The sequence below is a fragment of the Lutra lutra genome, chromosome 4, assembly GCF_902655055.1.
Source record: "Lutra lutra chromosome 4, mLutLut1.2, whole genome shotgun sequence".
Taxonomy (NCBI): Eukaryota; Metazoa; Chordata; class Mammalia; order Carnivora; family Mustelidae; genus Lutra; species Lutra lutra.
The window spans coordinates 89,770,754-89,792,766 of NC_062281.1; the positions used below are offsets into that span (position 1 = coordinate 89,770,754).

The 22,013-nt window shown below is 54.3% G+C and overlaps 1 protein-coding gene and 1 long non-coding RNA gene across 11 annotated transcripts; one reads left to right on the forward strand and one right to left on the reverse strand.

The window, feature by feature from the left end:
- The first annotated feature begins 2,048 nt into the window (after positions 1-2,048).
- CELF3 (CUGBP Elav-like family member 3) lies at positions 2,049-16,624 on the forward strand. Of its 10 annotated transcripts, none has more exons than XM_047727908.1 (14): positions 2,049-2,115; positions 2,865-2,970; positions 4,131-4,213; positions 9,330-9,378; positions 9,793-9,921; positions 10,060-10,139; positions 10,998-11,141; positions 11,315-11,456; positions 11,712-11,861; positions 12,221-12,286; positions 12,551-12,697; positions 12,968-13,111; positions 13,784-13,921; positions 15,630-16,622. In XM_047727908.1, exons 4-13 carry the CDS (start codon positions 9,330-9,332, stop codon positions 13,909-13,911), a joined length of 1,179 nt encoding a protein of 392 aa, XP_047583864.1. In that variant the 5' UTR covers positions 2,049-2,115; positions 2,865-2,970; positions 4,131-4,213; the 3' UTR covers positions 13,912-13,921; positions 15,630-16,622. The 10 variants fall into 10 exon arrangements, 9 of the variants coding, with proteins under 9 accessions (XP_047583864.1, XP_047583865.1, XP_047583859.1 ...); XM_047727909.1 differs by having other exon boundaries at positions 9,796-9,921; XR_007126952.1 differs by adding an exon at positions 14,877-14,938 and having other exon boundaries at positions 2,059-2,970; positions 15,630-16,624.
- Positions 4,280-8,661, reverse strand: LOC125098794 (uncharacterized). The gene is made up of 3 exons (XR_007126953.1): positions 8,625-8,661; positions 4,658-4,880; positions 4,280-4,372 (listed from the first exon to the last, which is right to left on the reverse strand). It is a non-coding gene; the product is annotated as an uncharacterized LOC125098794 (long non-coding RNA).
- Positions 16,625-22,013: the final 5,389 nt, after the last annotated feature.

The following is a 22,013-nucleotide window of genomic DNA, read 5'->3' on the forward strand; positions in this document are numbered from 1 at the left end:
GGCCATGGGGTCTTCCTAGGCTCCATCCTCAGAGGGTGTGATCTGTTTAGCCTAGATCAGATTAGGAGGCAAGAAAAGGAACAATGAGGGTGGAGTAGGGAGTGGAAAGTTGCTTTCCATGTGTGTTTGCACTCTTGGTTCCCTGGCACTGCCATGGTGTGTTCTGACCACCCAGTACTGGGTCCTCTACCATCTCCCTCCCACCCACCCCTGTGCCCATCTTAGGGGCCCACCTGGGAGGACCTGGACATCCATATGATGAACTGTGATCATATTTACACACACACACACACACACACTCAAACCCAGACTAAGGAAGGATGGAAGGTGGTCAACAGAGAATCAAAAGCAGTAGAAAGAAGGCCATCTATTACACAGCGCTCAAATGAAGGCACAAGAGGAAGAAAGCCAGGCTTAACAACTCTTACCATTCCCAAGGGGAGCATATGATGTGGGGGTTAAACTCAGGACTCAGGAGCCAGACTTCCTGGGCTCCACCCTCACTAAGGCCTCTTTCTAGCTCTGTGATATAAGGCAAGCCATCTTATCTGTTGGTGCCTTGGTTCCCTCATCTTTATTTGGAAGTAATAGTAGAACCTACATCATAGGGTGGTGCTGAGGGTTAAACACATTAGTAAATGTAAAGCACTTGGAAGAATTTCTGGGATACCATGTCATCTAAGCGCCATTACTATTACTTCCCTTCCTGAAGAGAAGCTTGCCTGCTGTGATAGCTGAGGAATGGGGGTGGCAGGGATTCAGTTGGATGGATTTCAGAAACACCAGTGCCACTGTGGAGACATCAACCCCACTCTGGGGTGAAGAAGGGACTGACAGTAGATGGGGCATTCCACAAGGACTGCCCAGTCCAGGAGACTTGATGTCAGCAGGTACTCCCTGCACTGAAGGGTGCTGTGAGCGGGTCCAGTGCATGGAAGAGTTAAGCTCCCTTGAGATTATGGGGGAAACAGATCATCTGTAGAAGAAGAGTGGTTTAGGAGAGTAACGGCCCCCAAAGGTGCTCCCCCCATCCCTTTTTGCTACCTGGTTCACATTGAGAGTCCTACTCAAGGAACCTAACTAGGAGAAGGGAGCAAAGGGAGGAGAAATTGTTTTTTTTTTTCTGCCCTAAACCGGAGCTTGCTATTTGTGGTTCTTCCCCCTAAAGGAATCGGGAATTTGGTCTTATCAGAGGTTCTTTGCATCAACTGTTTATTCAAAAAATAATTATTAAGCAACTATGTATGAGCAAGACACTGTGCTAGACCCCAAACAGTAAAATGCTGAATTAAACGGTGCCCTGGTCTTCAAGGAGCATACAAGTGATAGCTCTCGCAGTCGTTACCACCTCACCACTGCTGCCTCCCTGCCCACGCACTTACACACACAAACCACCCAGAGGGAGAGAAGGGGGCGTTGGCAAATGCCAGCAAGACATAGTTTTTCTTGGATCCTTTTCTGGAAAATACACAGTTCTCTCTCTGTGCTCATTTCACCCCGCTCTCTCCTTCCCCACCCCCCCTTTCCATCTTTCCTCTCTGGGTCCCCTTCTGCCCTTTCCCCCAAGGCTCTGAGACCTGCTTCCTGCCCCATCTACGTCTCCCTCCTCCCTCCACTCCCAACCTTTCCAACTCTTTCTATGCCATTTTCTTTTCCCCAGATTCTTTCCTTTGCTCCCCACACTAAGTCTCCCCAGATGCCGGCTCCCCTCTCCTCCTCCCCCCTGCTCCCCTCTCCTGGGTCTTCGCTTCCAGCACCGGGGACAGCTCCAGCCCCCGGAACAATGGACCCCACTTTAGGGCTCCTCTATAAATTCTCCATCTTAGTGTCTTGCCCAGCTCGTGATTGGGGAGTAAGATGCGGGGAGGGTTATTATCAACAGGACCAGCTGCTCTTCTGGGGGTGGAAAGAGAGTCAGGGAGGAAGGAGATAGAAAGAGGGCGTGGCTCTTGTCTGTATTGTGCGTCCCTCTCCGGGGTAGAGAATTTGTATTCCACCCCTGAGACTGACATCACTGATGTCAGGGGAAAGGAGGTGGGAGTGGGGAGGGGGGTGTGGAGGGGGGAGGTTTTTGTTGAGGAGAGCGCGGCCGGAGAGCAGAGCTCCGGGACCCAGGTGACCGGGAAAGCAGGCAGCCCCAGCAACGGGAGCAGCCAGCAGCAACCCAGGCCCAGGGACCAGGGTGGGGGTGGGAGGGGGGCTGAGGGGAGGACCTGAAGGGGGGCGGCAGGGCAAAAGGGACCCCCGGAGCCCTGCCGCCATCAGCGATCAAGCATCTGGCATCAGGGATCTTCGGACCCAGCAGAAGGATCAGCCACAGGGGAGGTGTCCTCCCAGGAAAGCCAACGAGAGCTCCACCTGCCCCACATCAGGAGTGCCCCTACCCTGGCGCTGCTGGCAACCTACCAGGCCCCTAACCCCTAACCCTCCTTCTCCATCACCCTCCTCAGGCCCTTTCCCTGACTCCAGCTCTTAATCCCCAGTTCCCAGCACCCCAGATACCACCCTAATCCTCCAGATCTTGAGCACACTGACCCCCATTCTGGGATATTTGCCAGATCTCTGGGAGGGAGATCATTTGTTCGGGCTATGCCCCCTGGTGGCATGACAGTGTCTGCCTAGACCCCTGACCCCTAGCCCTCAACTCCCTGGGCCTCCTTTGTGTGAAGAGCTGCCCCTCTGCTCAGCACTGTGGTTGGGGGCCAAAGGGAAAGCCAGCCCCGGCTGGGCCCCGGCCCCCACCACTTGCCTCCTTGCTAGGCAGCTTCCCCCTGGCCTTTGGGCCTCTCCCTGCTCCCCTCGGCCCCTCCTCCTGGGCCGCCCCAATGAAGGAGCCGGATGCCATCAAGCTGTTTGTGGGGCAGATCCCGAGGCATCTGGAGGAAAAGGACCTGAAGCCCATCTTCGAACAGTTTGGTCGGATCTTCGAGCTGACTGTCATCAAGGACAAGTACACCGGGCTGCACAAGGGTGAGGGGTCAGGCCAGGCTGGAGAGATGTCAGGGGTGGGAGGGGAGGCTGGGAGAAGGGGAAGCCAGCCTGGAGGGCTGGAGCAGCTGGAAAGGGCCAATGTGGAAGGAAAGAGTTCAGGGGCTAAGGAGTGGATGGAGGAGCTGGAAGAGAACAGCCAGGGTGAGCAGGGGACTCGGATGCAGGCCTTAGGATGGCCTCTTTAGGGGAAGAGTTGTGGAGGGGATGCAGAGATATGGACCCCAGAGATGAGAGGGTGATGTCATGGATGAACTCAAAGGAGGATGGAGGACCAAGAGATCTGGTTTGGGAGATAAGGAGCCAGGCAGGTGTGTGTGTGTGTGTGTGTGTGTGTACGCACGTGTGTGTGTGTGTGTGTGTGCGCACATGCATGCACACTCGCCTGGGAATCTTAGTAGTCTCAGACACTATTGAGGTGGGGGTCACCCTGGCAAGAGTGGACATGGACTGGGCAGGGCAGCTCCAGGACCCAAGAGAGGGACCTGAGAAACAGGGTGTGGAGGACAGAGACTGGTATAGATCTGGGAAGTGTGGGGGTGGGAACTTGAGAGAGGCTGGCCAAGAGGCATTCCTTGGGCCTGTCCAAGGGCTGTGCACTTTTGCTAAGCAGGGTCAGGCTCCGGTCAGGACTTGTGGCACTGTGGGTGGGGGTGGGGGGGCCCACTGCCTCCCCTGTCAACTGGCCTAGGGACTTGCAGTGAACTGCTCTCCCTTTTCCTTCTCCTCTATCCCACTCTTCACTGTCCACCTGCCTCCCACGGAGTAGGAGAGAGATGAGGAAATAGGGAAAATGGGAGAGGAGAAGGGTGATGGGGACCAAGATGGAGGGAGGTAGAGGCAAAGGAGAAGGGGAAAAGAGGCCAGCAGAGGAAGAGAGAAACCACACTGCACACACTTGTCTGGCAACCACATGCCCCTTCTACTCCCACACAAAGCCCCCTCTCCCAACGACTTGGCCCAGAGACTCCCTGGGGCAAAATGTCTGGCCCCTCTCAGACACCTTCCCACTCCAGCGGCCAGAGAGGGGCAAGAAGAGAAAAGCCTCCCAGTCCTCAGTGTCATGGCTGGGGGGAGCCTTTTAGGGAGGGGATATCAGGGACTCACCCCCACCCGGTCTCTCTGCCCCTGCCCCTCCTCAGGATGTGCCTTCCTGACATACTGTGCCCGCGATTCAGCCCTGAAGGCCCAGAGCGCCCTGCACGAACAGAAGACGCTTCCAGGGGTGAGTCCCATATTCATAGGGCACTCCTGAGAAGGGAGCAGGGGGCTCACCACCTTTCTGAGATACAGAACTCATTTCCTACCTCCTCTCATCACCAGGAGGCCCCCCTCTCCTTCTAACAGCCCTCTTTCTTGCTGGAGATGCATTCATTTCTTCTACCTGGAGAGAAGGAAGACAGCGGTTAGCAGAGCAAATGTGACCTTTGTAAAGAGCAGGTGCAGCCCCTTCTCCACTTTCTAGCCTGCTCATGGGACAACACTTAGAGAGCTTAGCTGGTTGTGAGGCATGGGGAGAGACTCCGGATACCAAGTGTGTGGCAAAGTAAGCAGGAGGCACCCAGGCACGTTTGTGGCTCTGGGGGTGGAATGTCTGACTGTGACCGGGACAGTGGGTACCTGCGGGACTAGCATCTCTGTGCGGGCTTCTGAGCTCTCAAAGACTCACCTCGTGTCTCCTAGGAAGAGCTTTGGGCATCAGGGTGGAGCAGAGCCTGGGGGGGCGTGGGCTGCGGCAAGCAAGGGCACGGGCAGACATCATTGTGGAGGATCAAGTCTGACCCCCAAAGTGTGCCCAGGTCGGCAGGGGTGCCCTCCGGCATGGCCTCTCTCCTGAAAAGTCAGAGCTCTTTTTCTCTTCTTCTGAGATAGCTGTGCAGATTGTCCCAGGCCTGAGCTGGCCAGGATAGAGAATCTCAGGCTGCCTCCTGCCATGCAGCCTGGGGGGAAAGGTTGTGCTATTCTATTCCCATGTCTATGTGCTTCTGTTGTCTCCCACCCTCTGAGCCCCAGGAAGTAGTACTGAGAGCTAACTCCGTCCATCCCTCAGGCAAACATTTGCTGAGCCGGCCTGGGTGCTGGAGACACACGTGTCATAGCCTCTACCCCTTCCCCTATGTGGGGCATGGAGAAAAAGGCTGATTCTCCATTCCTTCCTGGGAGGGAAGTAGACAAAACAGACAGGCAAAGAGGGTGGGGGCATCCAGGAAAATCAGAACTGCTTCAGTCACTCCCAACTTCGAACCTTCAGTAGGTCCGTGACCCATTCCCCCTGTGGCCCTCAACCCTTGAATGCACTTAAGAGAGCAAATCCCACAGTCAGACTGGCTTTCTCCCCTCCATCTCATCCTAGTTGGTGGCAAGGCACCAGAACAGCCCTGGCCTATGGCATTAAGGATCTGTGTGTTCGTGTGTGTGTGTGTGTGTGTGTGTGTGTGTGTGCGCGCGCGGTTGTGAGAGAGAGAGAGCAGACTTGGGATCCGGGGAGCCTGTGTGTGCGCGTGCGTGTGCACATGTGTGCGCGTGCACCCGCCAGCCTGGCTGCGTGGGTGTGGGCACACGCTTCCCTGGGAAGCCTGGTTTCCATCACGTCACATTCCAACTTTCTTTCTTTTCTCTGTGGAGACTCCTGACAATTCAGTAGTTTTCATCTTAGTCACAACATCTCTTCTTTTCCTGCCATCTTGCTAGGCAGGCACCTGGCCTGGGTCTGCCCCCTCCAGCTGTCTGTGCACTCGGGCAGGCTCTGTCAGGGTACAGAAGGGCTCTGCCCCCCCTTCCTGGAAAAAATATAGGCCCAGGGTGGCAGGTGAGGGAAGAGGGCTCCTGGTTAATGATTGTCTAGCCCCGCCCCTGAGTGAGCTCCCAGGTGACACTGAGGCCTCCACTTCGGCCTTTGCCTCGGGGACAGGATCCAGATTGGCCTGACAGAGCCTCTAGTAGGAAATGGAGGGGGGAGGTCCTATCCTCCAAGGGGACCCTTGTGCTGGGGGCTTGGGGCGTCTAGGGGAGCAGATGTCTATGTCCAGGCTCTGCCTGACCCTTTGTATCCCCCAGATCTTTTCTCTGCCACCTGCGTTCCTGGCAGCATTGTTTCCTCAAATAGTCATTCAGTGTGTGTGTGTGTATGTGTGTATGTGTACACGCACGCACGCCTGTTTAGTGCATCCCCTCTGTGGGACGTTCTTCCTGCTGTCTAACCTTCCTCCACATCCTCCTAATACGGCTTTTTTTTTTTTTTTTAAGATTTTATGTTTAAGTAATCTCTACTCCCAATGTGGGCCTCAAACTCACAACCCCAAGATCAAGAGTCACATGCTCCACCGACTGAGGCAGCCATGTGCCCCAATATAGGCTCTTTTTTAATGTGAGCATTTAGCTCTCTCCTCTTCCTCCCCATCTCTGTCACCCCGAAATCTGCACGGTCCCGCTATATTAGGGTGATACTTTAGCTGCAGAGGAAGAATGGAGGCTGGACCTGTGGCTGCCAAGCCCCGTTTCCTTTTCTCTCCCCTGAGTGTTCCCAGGACAGGCTCTCCCAAAGTCCCGTGGATTCTTCCTGTGGGAGGGTGTGGCCTCCTGGAGGTGGTGGTGGGAGGGACTAATTCTGCCTAGCCTGCCCTACGCCCTCTCCTTAGGCCGAACTCCTACTCTGGGGCCATGGGCCCTGCCTGTTGGCTTGCTGTTGGGCCAGTGAATTTGGGCCCAGTGGAAAGGATCCATGTGTGGTCTGGGACACCAGGTGGAAGGGAGTCAGGAGCCAGGGGTGGCAGAGCAGCAGGCCTGTGTCCTCGGGAGAATTAGATTTTCTGGAAATAGGAGCGCTTGCTGGAAGTGAGGTCTTTGCTATTGGTGAGAAGGATAAGGGCCTTATGAGTGACCAAGTCAGTGGGGGAGCAGTCTGAGTGAGTATAAATAGCCTCCTCTTCTTTGGGAGGCCCTCAGGAGGGCTTATCACCTGGCTGGTGGTGGTTAGGGAAGAGAGGCACCGGAGCCTGGGTTGCCAGGTAAACAGGGCCCAGCTGGACTCAGGGGAGGGGGCAGGTGTGCAGGAGCTGAGCTAACAAAGACCGAGCTTCACACAGGAAGTGCCAGGCCAAGAAGGAGAGCCTGGGCATGGGTTGGGGCGGGGGCTCTGAGGGAGGCTGTGTCAGGGACCTTCTGTCAACGTGACCTGCGCCGCAGCCTGTGCACTTCTGTGTGTCTTTGTGTGAATCCCTATCAGCTGTGGATATTTATTGAGGTGCTATTTCTGTGCCTGGGAGCCCGTGCAGTAAGGGAATGGCATCCTTTCTTTCTGGGTCTCAGGTTCCCCGCCCTTGCCTAGAACCTCAGATCCCTAGGGGCATTTTGGGAAAGGGATAGTGTCAACTCAAGAATTCCCTGATGCCGTGGAAAGACCCTGGTGTAGAGTCTACGTCTTCTGTAGGAGGTGTGGCTGGGGCTGAGGTGCCCTTGCAGCCATTCCCGATTGCTTTACAGCGTGCAAAACTGAGCGCCCTGGGTGCCTAACCGCCACTCCCCCCCGCCCACACACACATCTCTCTCTCTTTTACACACACGCACACACACACACATGCGGGTGCAAGCTCCTGAGGAGATTGAAACTCTATGGGATAATCCCAGATTGGTGGATAAAGCTGGGGGCAGATTGGCTGGAGGATTTGGGTGACTGTTACCCACCTCCCCCCAGCCAGCTGCTCTTGGATCCATAAATGGGGGTGGGGCAGGACAGGAGTGTCCACTGAGGTGCAGCTTAGGTTTGATCCAGGCCTGGGGGGCTCCCTCACCAGCAGAGTCCTGTCACACTGACTGGAATGGCTGGATACCAGGGTGGAGGGTCTGGTGTGAGAAGGGGCAAGGGGCCCCCTACCAGTCCTGCACTTCTCTGTGTGAAGTGACGACACACGAGATCCCCAAAGGCTGGAACACTAGAGCTGAGGGGAACCTGATTCACCACCACCTGATCTGCCCCACTGTTTTACAGAGAAGAACATTGAGGCCCTGAGGAGAGAAGTGACTTGTCCAAGGTCACCCAGCTAGTGAGTGGCAGGGCTAGTCCCTGAACCTGAATCTCCTGACCCCCAGTCCAGTGCCTTTCCTGAGGATACCCGTAGCTCCCCTCAGAATGTCAACAAATGGTTTCTTTTGTTTAATATTTTTGATCACTGGAGCTAGGATGGCCCCTCAGTAGCAAAATATTTTCAGACATGAAATACTGAGTCCTTCCCCTCCCTCCAGTTCTGAAGATGCCCCCCGCCCCCAGTGAAGGAAATCAACCTGCAGAAGTCATTGCTAAGTCCCCTCACCAGGCAAGATCATGGAGAGGGGAACTGGGGGGGGTGTCTGCATTTCCACTGGAGACCGAACAAAGGGAGATGCTGCAGGAGTGAAGAGAAGGGAGAGCTCTGGAGGACTTCGGGGTACAGGGAGAATGTCAAAAGAGCATGGGACAGCAGTTCTTCCTTCGGAGCCCTCTCAGCTGTGAGACACCAAGGATTTGATCTGGAGGAGGAAGGCAGAGGAAGAAGGGACAGTGTGGCCCCTGCAGAGCCTGCTCAGCACGAATCAGGAAGCTTGTCCTGGGCCCCTCCCCCACCTCCCAGCCCCCTCCAAATCCTCCACCCCCAGCATACCCTGTTCTCACCCCCGCCACTCCTTCTCCGGGTGTGTGGAGCTGCCGAAGTGATGACGTCACCACGGTCGCCAGGGCGACGGGAGGGATAAATCAGGCTGAGTGGGCGGTTGCCATGGCGCGCATTCTCCCGTTGCCACGGAGACTGGGCATCTGCTCCCTTTGTGCTGCCCGAGTGCCTTCCCCCTGGGGTCAAGGGGTGTAGGGGGGCAGATAGAGAAGCAGACACACCTCTGGGGTCAGAAGGAAGTCGGGGCATCTGTGGGGTGTCCCTGGGTCGATAGTCTTCCTTGGGGCTGCTCACTGGAGAGGCCTCTCTTGACCCTACTTTGTAAAATTAAGACAGCTCTTGCTGAATAGCCTCTTGGTTGGGCTCCATCTGGGGAGACAGGTCCTATGGGAAGTTCCATTCTCCCCCTAAAGAGAGCATCACTTGTCCCTGGCCAAGTCACCTGGGGCTTCACCGGGGCCTGGAGTGGGCCCAGGAGCATCCTCCTAGATATCCTGACCTCCCACTGCCTCTAATCTCCCCCTGGGTCCTAATCCTAAACAAGATTAGGCCCATCCCTTCCTTCCCATCAGCAGTTTAGGGCCTGGGGCTTGCTTCCTCTAGCCTCTCTGCAGGTCCCGGCCTGGGGGGAGGGGGGTGGCTCTTGTCGGGTTCAGAGGAGGTCCCCAGCAGTTGCCTTCTCTTCTCTCCTTTTAGATGAACAGGCCAATCCAGGTCAAGCCGGCCGACAGCGAGAGCCGAGGAGGTAGGTTCTGTACCCTTGGGCTTGGGACTCAGGCCCAGGGCTTAGAGTAACTGAGGGGCAGCCTCTCTTGAGGAAGGAAATCTGAGAATTCCAAAGGGTTCCAGGTCAAGGTGGGGGTTGTTGTCAGAGGGGATGTCATCTAGCCCATTGTAGAGATGGCCAAACTGAAGCCCAGAGGAAAGTGCAAGCCCTTCAGAACTGGGCTGAGCACCCCATGTAACTGTATCCCATTTCCCCCAAAATCACTGGCGTCACTGCTAGTAGCCTTAGTCTCAGGGTGAGGGGAGTGCCTGGAGCTCCAGGGAGTTGCCAAAGGTGAAGGGCAAGATTTGTGCCTATCCTGGCGGGAATAGAGTGGGGAAAGTATCCAGGGAGCCCTGAACATGCCCCTCGTCCTGTGCCTTACCCCCCCAGAAGACCGGAAGCTCTTTGTGGGGATGCTAGGGAAGCAGCAGACAGATGAGGATGTCAGGAAGATGTTCGAGCCTTTTGGGACCATAGACGAGTGCACTGTGCTCCGGGGGCCAGATGGCACCAGCAAAGGTACCCAGTGGCTCCCCCTTCCCCAGACGGGCCCTCTGGCCTTTCTGCTCCTTTCCCCTTGGCTCTCTGGGGACAGCAACGTTGGGGGCCCTTGAGGGTGAGCACTCACCCTTTCCTCCTTGCTCTCGGATGCTGTAGGCTGCGCCTTTGTCAAGTTCCAGACCCACGCCGAGGCCCAAGCGGCCATCAACACCCTTCACAGCAGCCGGACCCTGCCGGTGAGCAGCCCCACATTCACATTTCAGATGACATCCCCCCACCTCTGACCCCTCGCCTCCAGTCCACAGGCCTTGCCCTCCTCTCCAGCCTCCTCCACTCCTCAGCCTCTCCATCTCCTATCTCTTCGCCCACCTTCCTGTACCCCCTACCTTCCCTGGCTGGGCGTTGGAACACTTGCTTAGAGGCCCCACATGCCCACTGCACATTAGCCCTGGGCCAACTGACCGTGCTCGTGGGGGGCTCTCCAGCAGAGTGTGTTTCTCAGATGGACCTAGCTGACTCTGAAGCTCCCTCAGCAGAGGCTGGGCAAGCGATTAGCTGGGCCTTGGCCGAGAGGATGCACCACTGAATAGAGAATTGCATTCTAGAGTACAGAATTCTACAAAATCTCTGCACATGTTTCTTGGGTTTGGTTTTTATTTAGCTCGAGGTGGTATTAAAACTTGAGGCTTCATGCTCTGAGCATACCACGAGGGTCAGGGTGTGGGGGTGGGCATCGTGGTGTGGGGGCTGGGGCAGCTAGATGGGATGACCAGCCTGAGATTAAATATTGGCTGGGGATGATTTCCAGCTTGGAATCCTTACGGAGAAGCCAGAGGCGCCCTTCTGATTTCAGTAGGCCATTCCCTTTCCGAACACGTGCCTTCAAGTTCCTCAACTTTTTGTAGCCTCTCGCCCATCCCGGCACAGGGGGAGGCTGGGATGAAAATCTTCTCATTGGACAGAGGCGCCCTGATGGCTGTCCTCCCCAAGAGGCCAAGCCTGGAGGGATGGACCCGAGGCCGGGCCTTGAGGGTTCTGAGCAGGAGAGGTCCCGACTCCTCTGTCCCTCTAACCGCCACGTGGCCCCTGCCCAGGGTGCCTCATCCAGCCTGGTGGTGAAGTTTGCCGACACGGAGAAGGAGCGAGGTCTCCGCCGCATGCAGCAGGTGGCTACCCAGCTGGGCATGTTCAGCCCCATCGCCCTGCAGTTTGGAGCCTACAGCGCCTACACCCAGGCCGTGAGCACTGACCCCCGGGGGCCTGGGCTGGGCCCCTCCCCGCCTCCTCCTGGCCTCCAGGACCTGCCCCTACCCTTCCAGTGCCACGGTTCGTGGCTGGTAGGGGAGCCAGGCTGGGCATGGGGGCGGGGGGAAGGACCCGGCCCCACTGTCCTCTCCTCCCCTCCCTCCAGCTGATGCAGCAGCAGGCAGCCCTGGTGGCGGCTCACAGTGCCTACCTCAGCCCCATGGCCACCATGGCCGCCGTGCAGATGCAGCACATGGCCGCCATCAATGCCAATGGCCTCATTGCCACCCCCATCACCCCATCCTCAGGTAAAGCTCAGGGTAGGCAGGCTGGGCTGAGTTGGGCACAAGTGGGACAGGTCAGTGTGTGTGTGGTGGGGAGGGGACGTAGGGCACTGCTCAGGGAAGCCAGAGGGGCTGGGAGGGACTCAGGGGCAATAGAGTGGCCTGCTTCCTCCCTAATGCCTGCAGCCTTGCTGACTGGTTCTCTGCGTTTGTGTGTGTGTGTGTGTGTGTGTGTGTGTCCGCTCCTCTGCTCTGTCTCTGTCGCTTTCTCCTCCCCAGGAACCAGCACCCCTCCTGCCATCGCTGCCACGCCCGTCTCGGCAATCCCTGCTGCCCTGGGCGTCAACGGCTACAGCCCGGTGCCCACCCAGCCCACCGGGCAACCTGCCCCTGATGCTCTGTATCCCAACGGGGTTCACCCCTACCCAGGTGGGGGTCTCTGCCTGCCCCCCTCTCTCCCCAGCAGCTATCAAAGCCACCACTCCCACTGCCCACAGACAGCTGTGGTGCACCCTCCCTCTGCAGGCCCCAGGGTCATAAGGGGCTTTCTCTGCTCTGGCATCCTTGGCCTCAGAGGCTCCTGCCCATTCTCAGCCAGGGAAGCTGAGGCTTAGAGAAGTCCGGGGTTGCATGGGCAGTCAGACTCCACGCTCTGCGCTCTTCCCGCCACCCTGTGCCTTTGCGTGCTATCCTGTCACACCCCATGCCCTGGGAGGCTGTGTTCCCCACCTGCATGGCCTTTGCTCTGCGTCCTCCCCCTCCCTCACAGTTGGTGCTGCTCTCCCCAGCCCAGAGCCCCGCAGCACCTGTGGACCCCCTGCAGCAGGCCTACGCGGGGATGCAGCACTACACAGGTGAGGAGCCCAGGGCCCATGACAGGACGGACAGCAAGGGAGAGAAGCTGGTCTTCCAGGCACCCTGCCCTGCCAGCCACCCCCTGGGGCTTCCTGATGGGTCCCATGGGTCCTACGTAAGGGGCAGTATACCCAGAGTTCAAGGGCCTGTCCACCCCACTGGCCTGGGCTAGGCAGAGGGAGACAGGGCTGGCCAGAGGGCCCCGGGGGCCAGGGGAGTCCCGAGGCCCCCACTAGCTTTCCGTTCTCCCACCGCCCCCCCAGCAGCCTACCCAGCAGCCTACAGCCTGGTCGCACCTGCGTTCCCGCAGCCTCCCCCAACCCTGGTCGCCCAGCAGCCCCCACCTCCTCCCCAGCAGCAGCAGCAGCAGCAACAGCAGCAGCAGCAGCAGCAGCAGCAGCAACGGGAAGGTACGGCCTGGGCGCCCTTCTCCCGTCCCAGAGCCTTCAGGGAGAGGAGCACCCTGGTCCTGGGCTGGGGACTCCCTGTTGCCTGCTCCAAGCCAGACTCTGGCCCTATGTGTGGGAAGAAAGCGAGTGGGGATGAGGTGTCTGGCGCCCTGGCCTGCATGTGGGAGCTGGGATGGGAGGGTCCCCCCGCCCCGCCAGGGCCGTTTTCCGTGGGGCCCTTGCCCTGTGTTTCCCAATTCCTGAGCTCTTCCTCTGTCTGCTGCCATCCAGGCCCTGACGGCTGCAACATCTTCATCTACCACCTGCCCCAGGAGTTCACGGACTCAGAAATCCTCCAGATGTTTGTCCCCTTCGGCCACGTCATCTCAGCCAAAGTCTTTGTTGACCGGGCCACCAATCAGAGCAAGTGTTTTGGTAAGACTGTGGTGATCCAAAAGATAAATACGGTACATTTTTGCCAAACTCCAAATATGGATAAGATCTGAGACATTTAAAGGCATTTATGGTCACAGTGGGCCCAAATTTTGAAATCCAGATTATCCAAGGTCAGAAGGAACCTTTCTTACACCTTTGGCATGCCATACCAGCTGCTGTCCAGCTCTACCTCCAAAACCTGCAACTTCACCTTTTCTCCTTGAGCACTGGTCAAATTCATGCTCCCCAAGGTCTGGAAGAGTCTCAGGAACGGGATGTTTGGTTTTCAAAAGAAAAGTTTAGGGAGTGGAGTCTTTTGCCTTCATGTCTTTGAAAAGTTGCTTCAGGGGAGAAGGAGCCTTGTCCTCCCTGCTTGAGAAGTCACAAAGGGCCAGAAGTGGTCTGTGTTTTCAGAAGGCAGGTTGAGAGTTATCCAGGCTGAGGAAGGGGCTGCCCTTCAGAGAGTGCTGGAAAGAATGTCCAAGAGCATGTTGGGTGGCTGCACTGTGTTTCCTCAGCCTGTCAATCAGCAGCTCCCCTGCTGTGTGCCAGGCCCTCAGGATCCCGGGAGGAAGGGAGGTGGGGCAGCAGGGAACCAAGGAGCAGGTTCTGGTCCTAAGCACAGGCAAGTGAGGTGGGGTTGGGCTGGGCCTTATGCCCCTCTCACCTCAGGCTTTGTGAGTTTCGACAATCCGGCCAGTGCCCAGGCTGCCATCCAGGCCATGAACGGTTTCCAGATTGGCATGAAGCGCCTCAAAGTCCAGCTAAAGCGGCCTAAGGATGCCAACCGGCCCTACTGAGGGCCCCCAGGTGGGTCTTGCTCCCATCCTGTGACCTCTTCAGCTCCCTCACACGGAAGCCAGGGCCCTCACTTGGACTGCCCCCACCCCATGCTCCCCTAGCCTCAGGGATGCCCCCCCCCCCGCCTGACTCTGTGCACTTGAAGCTGGGGTCTGGTATAGTTCCTTCTGCTGTCACCCTTTCAGTCACTTTCTGCTGTCACCTTTCAGTCACCTGAGTCATTCTGTCTCTCTCTCTCTCACACACCTACATACACCTGTGTGTGTGTGTGCATGCGTGCGTACACACACACACACACACCCACACACACACACACACACACACACACACTGTGACCCCAGAGAGAGCCAAGTCTGTCTAGATCTGTGTCCACTTCCCAGGTCTTCCTCAGAATCTGGTGTCATTTGTCTGGTCAGTGTCTATGTGTTTGTGTGTGTCTCTCTTTTTTGTTTTCCTTTGGGTCAGAGTAGATTTAGGGGAGTAGAGTTGGGGAAGTAAGGGGGCTGGTGTAGGATACTGGAGGGTTCTAGAATCATGGCTCCTGGAATATCTATCCTCCTGAGAGGTGGGGACATTAGACCCTCAGCACCCTGGACCCCACGTAGTATAGACCCTGGGCTCTTGTACAGTATAGACCCATGGGACAGTGCAGAGTGCACAGAACAGACTCGGGGAAGTCCAAGTTTCAGGCCTACCAGGAGCAGCTTTGGTTTAGGTGGAGAAGGCTAAAATGCTGGACTGCCTGAATTTCACAAAATGGGTCCCCTCCACCCAACTGCCGTCACCACTTTAGCCTCATGGCCACAGAGCTGTGAGCTTTGGTGACTTTTGTGTTTGTTTAATCTCCTTTGGACCAAACCCCTGAAAAAACACAACCCAAGAACAATACCCACATTTTCTGTTTCTCCCCCTTTCCCCCCCAATCCTGGCTGCTTAACTCCCCCCACCCTGGGGGCCCCCCCAGCCCAGGGCCCGTGTCCATTGTCGGCCGAAGCCCCCATCCCCGGACCCCTGCTCCGGGCCCCTGTAAGTTGCATGGAACGAGCGTGTTGTCTTTGGAGCCGATTGTTTGTTCTTTGGGGAGGGGGCCGCGGAGGGAAGCGCCCCTCAGCCCAGGGTCAGGGGCCGGGGGCAGCTCGCGGGACGTGCTTGGTCAACAGTGGTTGGTGACTGTGGTCTGTGTTCTGTGCATTTCTCTCGTGCTTTCTTTGTTCCTTTCTGAAAAGGAATGAGAGCACTCTCTAGGGACTGGGGGTCTCAGCCCCCAAGTCTGCAGCCCTAAGCCCCATTCCAGGTCCTAGCCTGGCCACCTTGCTCTTCCTCCAGGTGTCTGTCTGTCCACTGCCCCTTCTCCTTTCTCTTAGCTATCTCTGCCTGCCTGCCTGTTGTCTCACTCCTTTGCTTTGTCCCCTCCAGTCCTTGTCTCTCTGTCTTCCAGCCTTTCTCTCTCTCATGGGCTGTGTAAATATCTCCTTCTGAATATCCTTTGGTTTCCTATATCATGGGCCCTCTCCCTCCCATCTCCTCCATCACTGCCCCTCGTCCAACAGCTGCGGGGGCTCTGTCTGGACTGAGGCCTTTCTGATGACCTGCTTTCCCCAAGCAGCCCCATCCTATCCTGCGTCAGCCAGCCCAGCTACCTCTTCCTTGGCAGGGCCTGTGACCTGCATTGGCTGTGCCTTCCCTACAGCTTCACCCATGTCTCCTTACTTCACAGGTCTGGAGACATCAGAGGAAGGGGCACCACACCCCTCTCCCCACGTCTGGTCCCAGCCCTCTCTGCACACCTGCCCGGGGCCTCGATGGGGCTCTGGGGGCAAAAGCTGCTTCACAGCCCTGGGGGAACAGGACACCGGCCCACTCCCACCACCCTGCCCCTCCTGAAGGGCCTGTTTCCTCCCAGGCCCTTTTGGCCTTTGTGAGGGAGCAAGGGACAAGCTCAAAGGCTCTGGGCTATCTGCCTTCTGCTGGGGTTCTTGTGGTGACCTTCTGTGCCCAGCTTTCGCACTTGCCTCCCCCACCAGCGGGCCTGTGGCCCCCGGGAGGACAGAGGGGCCTCCCATAAGCTCCCCACCTCACCTTCACCCCAGCCTCTTCCCCACATTAGGGGTTTCTCAGAAGCTGGTTCTCACACTCCCTGCCACCCTCAGCTAGAGGTAGGATATCCCTGAACCCTGGGCTCCCAGCCCTAAACTTCACTGCCTCCCCCATGGGCCCCCTCTAAGGAGGGTGTGGGGGAGCCCTGAGGGCTGCCTCTCCACCAGTCAGCCACAGAGACCCTCCTCCTTTCATGAGGAAAAGACCTCCCCCAAAACCCCTAAAAATGTTTACAGTCTCTGCTGGTCCCCTCCGTGTAAATACCACTACCACCCGTGCGTTATCCAGCCCGGCCCGGCCCGGACGCTGCCATCTCTCTTTCTGGGAGTTTAGACAATGTTTCCCTTGGATTTTTTCTCTCTCTTGATTTCTCCCTTTGCTTTGGGGATAATTGGGTATATGGGAGGAGGGGTGTGGGGAGGGGTTACAGGGGTTTATTACCTGATCATTTTCTTTAGGAAGAGGTTTTAGGGGAAAGAAACGGGTGGGGGGTGGTGGGAGTGCTAAGGGGAGACTGGGGAGTCCATTTCAGACACTTCTCTATGCTTAACTTATTTATTTATTGCATTTTACTTTTAAAGAGTTGGTCTTTTCTGTCTAAATAAAGAAAAAAGTTTAAAAGCATCAAATAAGAGTCTTGGAAAGTTGAGGGTAGGGGATTTTGTGCACTGGGGAGGGGAGGAAGGCGGGTGGGCGGGGAGGTTTGGGAGAGAGACCGGTCAGGAGGGTCCAAGACCTTTGAGCTCGTCCAGGTCTTAACCATAGCTTCATGATCCCATTCTTCCACCCTTCCTTGGGGCTTAATCCTGGAATGCTCTGCAGTACTAGGCACAGAGGGAAGAAAGCAGGTCAGCAGGCCTTTCTTGTATCCAGCCCTGTCCCCCTGAAGGCTGGGGACTTGAGTCTCACATTCCTGGTCTCCATTTCTCCCTTGTTTGTGGGGGTGAGCTGTCCCTACACCCATCAGTGGGATACAGGGAGCTAAGCTTTTGCTCTGCGATTCTGTTATAGGCCCTTTATGTACATTTCCTCCCTTAACCTCCCAACAACTCTGTGAGGCAGGATATAATTTTATAGACAGGTTAAATAAAAAGGGCTTGGGAGGGTAACTAATTTACCCAGAATCACAAAGCTACGAAGGGATGGCTGCAGGAAGGAGGCCCAATATGTCAGACTCCAAAGCCCATGATTCTCTCATCAGGAAGGCCCAATTACCCGTTCTTTGACCCAAAGCAGAGATCCCAACAAATACCAAGCAGGCTGTGGCAGTGAGTCCCATCACGCAGAAGGTGGACTGCATAAGCCCTGAGGTCCCTCTGCTTTGGGTCTTTTGATTCTTCTCTGTGAACTACCTTAGGGTTGGGTTCAGGGAGCTCACATGGGCTCACACGGGAGTAGTGTGTGACTTCACAGCATCTCGGCCACTTGATTTTAGCAGCAACCTGCTATCCCACCCTCATTATGCCCCCTACTTTAAACTTGCTTACCTTCCAGCCCATCCAGCCTTAGGCCAGGGCCGTCCCCGCTGAGCACATGGATGTGGCTCCTCACCACCCGCCCCCACATCGGCCCCATACTTTGGCCTTCTCTTAAACTGCTCCAAACTGAGTAGTAAAAAGAAAAGCAACGTGTGAAGTACAATAGAAACATATCCGTGGATATTCTTTCAGGGAAAAGAGTCTCTTAGCTTGGCAGAGATCAGGGATGGGGCCTTCCTCAGAAGAGAATCAGGCAGGAACATCTGAAATCTCGAATAGGGGGTGTGTGTGTGTGTGTGTGTGTGTGTGTGTGTGTGTGTGTGTGTGTGTGTGTGTGTGTGTGTGTTCACAGACAGGCAGAAGTGTGTGTAAGGACAGCAGGAGTTGGTATCAACACCAGGAATTCTCCCTTGAAGTGTCTCGCTTGTGTCCTCACCACAGTTTCTGGGTCAGGACAGAAAGATGGAAGGTGAATTTTAGACCAAAGAGCGTCTCCCAAAGTGTTAAACTGGTGGTTTCTCCTGGGATGGAGGAGTGGGGAGGCAAAAGACTCCCAAAATCTCCTCCTCCTGGTATCCTCCCTGATCACAGGCAGCCCCTCAACAAACACTGAAGATTACTTACTGTCATTGCTCACTGCTGTGCCCCTCCCTGCAAGACTGTCACCACATTTTCTCCGGAGAAGCAGTAGATATAAGTAAAGTTGAAGGATGAAGAGGGAAACACAAGGGCGGTCTTTTGGGGGACAGGAAACATTTTGGGGCAGGGATTCTCCAGGTCCTTTTTTTTTTTTTTTTTTTAAGATTTTATTTATTCATTTGACAGACAGAGATCACAAGTAGGCTGAGAGGCAGGCAGAGAGAGAGGAGGAAGCAGGCTCCCCGCTGAGCAGAGAGCCCAATGCCGGGCTCGATCCCAGGACCCTGGGATCATGACTGGAGCTGAAGGCGGAGACTTAACCCACTGAGCCACCCAGGCACCCCTTTCTAGGTCCTTTTTAAAAATTATTTTAATTCTAGTATAGTTAACAGTGTTATATTAGTTTCTGGTATACAATATAGTGAATCAGTAATTCCATACATCACCCAGTGCTCATCATCTCCAGGCACTTTGATGGGAAAACGTAGGACACTTAGGGTCAGAAAAGGAAGTCCTGAACTTGTACCTGTATGAACAGATTTCTTAGGCATCATATTAGCTTCAAATATAGTAAGGAGGGTATAAAGGAAGGTAGTTCTGTTAGCTCCCAAAGTTCACTACCACCTCTTCTGAGCAGGAGAGGTCTGAGCAGTAACAAAATGAGAAAGCAGAGGAAATAAGAAATGAGAACAATAGGATCCCCTAAGTCAGACCAAGCAGAATGAAACTCAGCTGCTGCTTCTAAAATGATCAAGTTACTGTTCCAATGTTAATGGCAGCATAAAGAGAAGGGAATGGGAAAAGAACTTAAGGCAGAAGAGTGGAGCTGACAGGTTAATAGCAGGGATTGGGAGAAGCCTTCCATTTATAGAAACAAAAACAAGACATTTAGAAAAATATCCACAGTTAGGGGGCTCTAGGGACAACAGTGTGGCCCGGAAAAGCCCTGGATAATTCTTCCAATGTACCCCCATGCCCTGGCCATATTTTGAGAGCTTAGAAATGCACAAACGATATGCAAAGTGTTTCCATTTCCTCAGTGGAGACGGGGCACAGCCTGTCTGACTTACATGGTTTCCTTTGTCTTTTCACTCTTCCTGCTAAAATGCCAAAGCCAGTCTTGGCTTCTAGTATATGTGACTGCAGGCATTTCCGCTCATGGCCAAGACTCACTCTTTTCTCCGAGTCTGACAACTTTTAGTTACCCTGAGCCAAGAGTCGAGTCCTTCGAAGATTCCCATTCTCTGGGCCTTCTCTGGATCTACTTTCCTGAGTAATCAGGCAGGCTCCTCTTGCCCCCCACAAACTGGGTCTCTAATATACTGTATCCTCTCATCCACTCGATGAGAATGACTCCCAGCTGTTTCTAACTGAACTTCTGTTCTGAACTCACTCTGGGTCGCGCCTTCCTCCCTCAGTCTTCCTTACGAGTGTCTAGCACCACTATTGCCGTCTCACGCCTCCTATCCAATCCAACTGCAAAGCCCTACTTGTCTTCTCTCTCAAATATATTGTTGACCTACACACATCTGTCTCTCCGTCTCCATGGCCACAAAGTCCAAAGTCACCCTTGTACCACCAGAGCCCTCTGGTGAGTTCTCCTGTTTCTGTGGTTCCCTTCCTGCCCTCCTCCAACCTGTTCTCATAGAAGCCTTCTACAGATCCATCCACAGGCAGATGCTGAGTCTGTCCTTCACCTTGTTTACCACTATATCCCCATCACCCTCAAAAGCGCCCAGAACATTAGGTGTTCAACAAATAATTACGAAGTAACTGCTAGATGCCTATGTATCTAGATTTCTCACCCATGCCTAAATCATAATAGGTCCAAAGCTAAAACATTTTCTCTGTTTCAACTCTTAAATATTTCTATTTTCTAGCCACCTATTCATGAAACCTCAGGAGTCTTTTACTCCTGACACATGCATTCAATGTTATTTAATCACAAGATATTACTTCCACATTTTTTTCCCTCACATCCGTGTCCCTCCTTTCAATGATCACTGCCTCCACTTACCAACTAACCATAACAGTGTCCTAATTGAGCCTTCTGTATGTATTTGGAAGTACCAGTTTCTAAACTGCAGCTGATCCAAAAAACAACAAAATTTTTTTTTTAATGTAGAACTCCTCACCCTGGCATCCAAGGCTCTCCAAACCTCATCTTTTGTCTTATTCCTACACATCCCTAAGTTCTAATCAAATAGGAATACTTATTGTTCATCTGGACGTGTTTGATCCTTTCCCTCCCCCAGTGGCTTTCCATTCCCAATTATAAGTGTCAGGCACATAATAGCTCAATTAACGTCTGTGGAAAAACCTTCTTATTGAAATCCTGCTTGTCCTACATGGTTCACCTTAAACACCACTTTTTTTTTTTTTTTAAAGATTTTATTTATTTGACAGAGAGAGATCACAAGTATACAGAGAGGCAGGCAGAGAGAGAGAGGGAAGCAGGCTCCCTGCTGAGCAGAGAGCCCGATGCAGGGCTCTATCCCAGGACCCTGGGATCATGACCTGAGCTGAAGGCAGAGGCTTTAACCCACTGAGCCACCCAGGCACCCCTCCTTAGTTGATTTCATCCAGAAGTCTTTTTTTTTTTTTTTTAAGATTTTATTTATTTATTTGAGAGAGAGACAGTGAGAGAGCATGAGCGAGAAGGTCAGAGGGAGAAGCAGACTCCCCATGGAGCTGGGAGCCCGATGCGGGACTCGATCCCGGGACTACGGGATCATGACCTGAGCCGAAGGCAGTCGTCCAACCAACTGAGCCACCCAGGCGTCCCTTCCATCCAGAAGTCTTTTTTTCCTTCCCTCTTCTTCCTAAACCTTATGGTACTTCAACCTTCCACTGCCATGTACCCTCATTCATGAATCTCTGTTCTCTGCTGGGCTAAAAGCGGGAACAATGCCTCTTTTCCTTTGTATCTGCTGTGTATGGAACAGGGTGCCCTGCGCAGGCAGATAGCCAATCAATATTTGTCGACTTAAACTTCTGTAATTTAGCTCTGGGATTCCACTATTTCTCTACCGATTCTTTCCTTGTTAAAGAAAAATAAATTATTTGCCCATTATCAGATTTATCAGATTCCAATTATTTAATGCTGATGGCTGAGTGAACGAGAGCCAGAACAAATGTCTCTCCCTAAACTGCCAAAAGAAATGTCACACTAGCTCTTGCTTTTATAGCTTTCAATCAAGGAGCAAAAGCATATGGTCAGGGGTTATAAAGATAAAACAGGTTTAAAAAAATAACAAAAATATCTGACCTAACACAAATGCTGAGCTTTTCATTGGAAGAATTATCCAGGGCTTTTCCTGGCCACACTGTTGTCCCTAGATTCAGCCAGGAGCTAATGTACAGAGAGGAGCAGGTTTCTTTGGAGTAGGTCATTAGGTCACAGCACCTGAGACTCCTCTGTAAAAACAAAGTATATCCACAACCACCTTTATTCTCAGGGGTGTGGGCAGAAGGAATACAACCACCCAGAGTGCCTACTATTATGCATTACTATTATTATTGTTATTAGGTTCAGATTCAGACCAGTCTCCTGAGGCATTTATAAAATGAAATATCATGTTGCTGGGGTACAGACACAGTGCTAAAATGTGTCCCAAAGGCTTTGCTAGGCTCTGAGTAAGGCTGAGGGAGAGGGGTCCTGTGAGCCTTACGTGGATTTGGGGGGGCGGGGGGCTGGCACAATCAACTCTGACATCTGAGGGAGTAGGAGGCATTTTCAAAGGAGCCACATTCTCCTCTTCTCTATCTCCTGCCCTCAAAAGAGTGCCCTCTAACTACTTTTTTTCAGACTGACCTTTCTAACTCCCATCTCATCCCTTTTCACGTCTTCCCACACAACCCAAAGGATGTGTAGCCTAGGAAAGCAC

Bases quoted from the DNA above. Each gene is read 5' to 3' on its own strand.
- CELF3 (XM_047727901.1), top strand. From the start codon at position 2,826: ATGAAGGAGCCGGATGCCATCAAGCTGTTTGTGGGGCAGATCCCGAGG. The intron at 9,922-10,059 runs GTACCCAGTGGC...CGGATGCTGTAG, and splicing joins GCCAGATGGCACCAGCAAAG to GCTGCGCCTTTGTCAAGTTC. The intron at 13,112-13,783 runs GTAAGACTGTGG...CTCTCACCTCAG, and splicing joins CAATCAGAGCAAGTGTTTTG to GCTTTGTGAGTTTCGACAAT.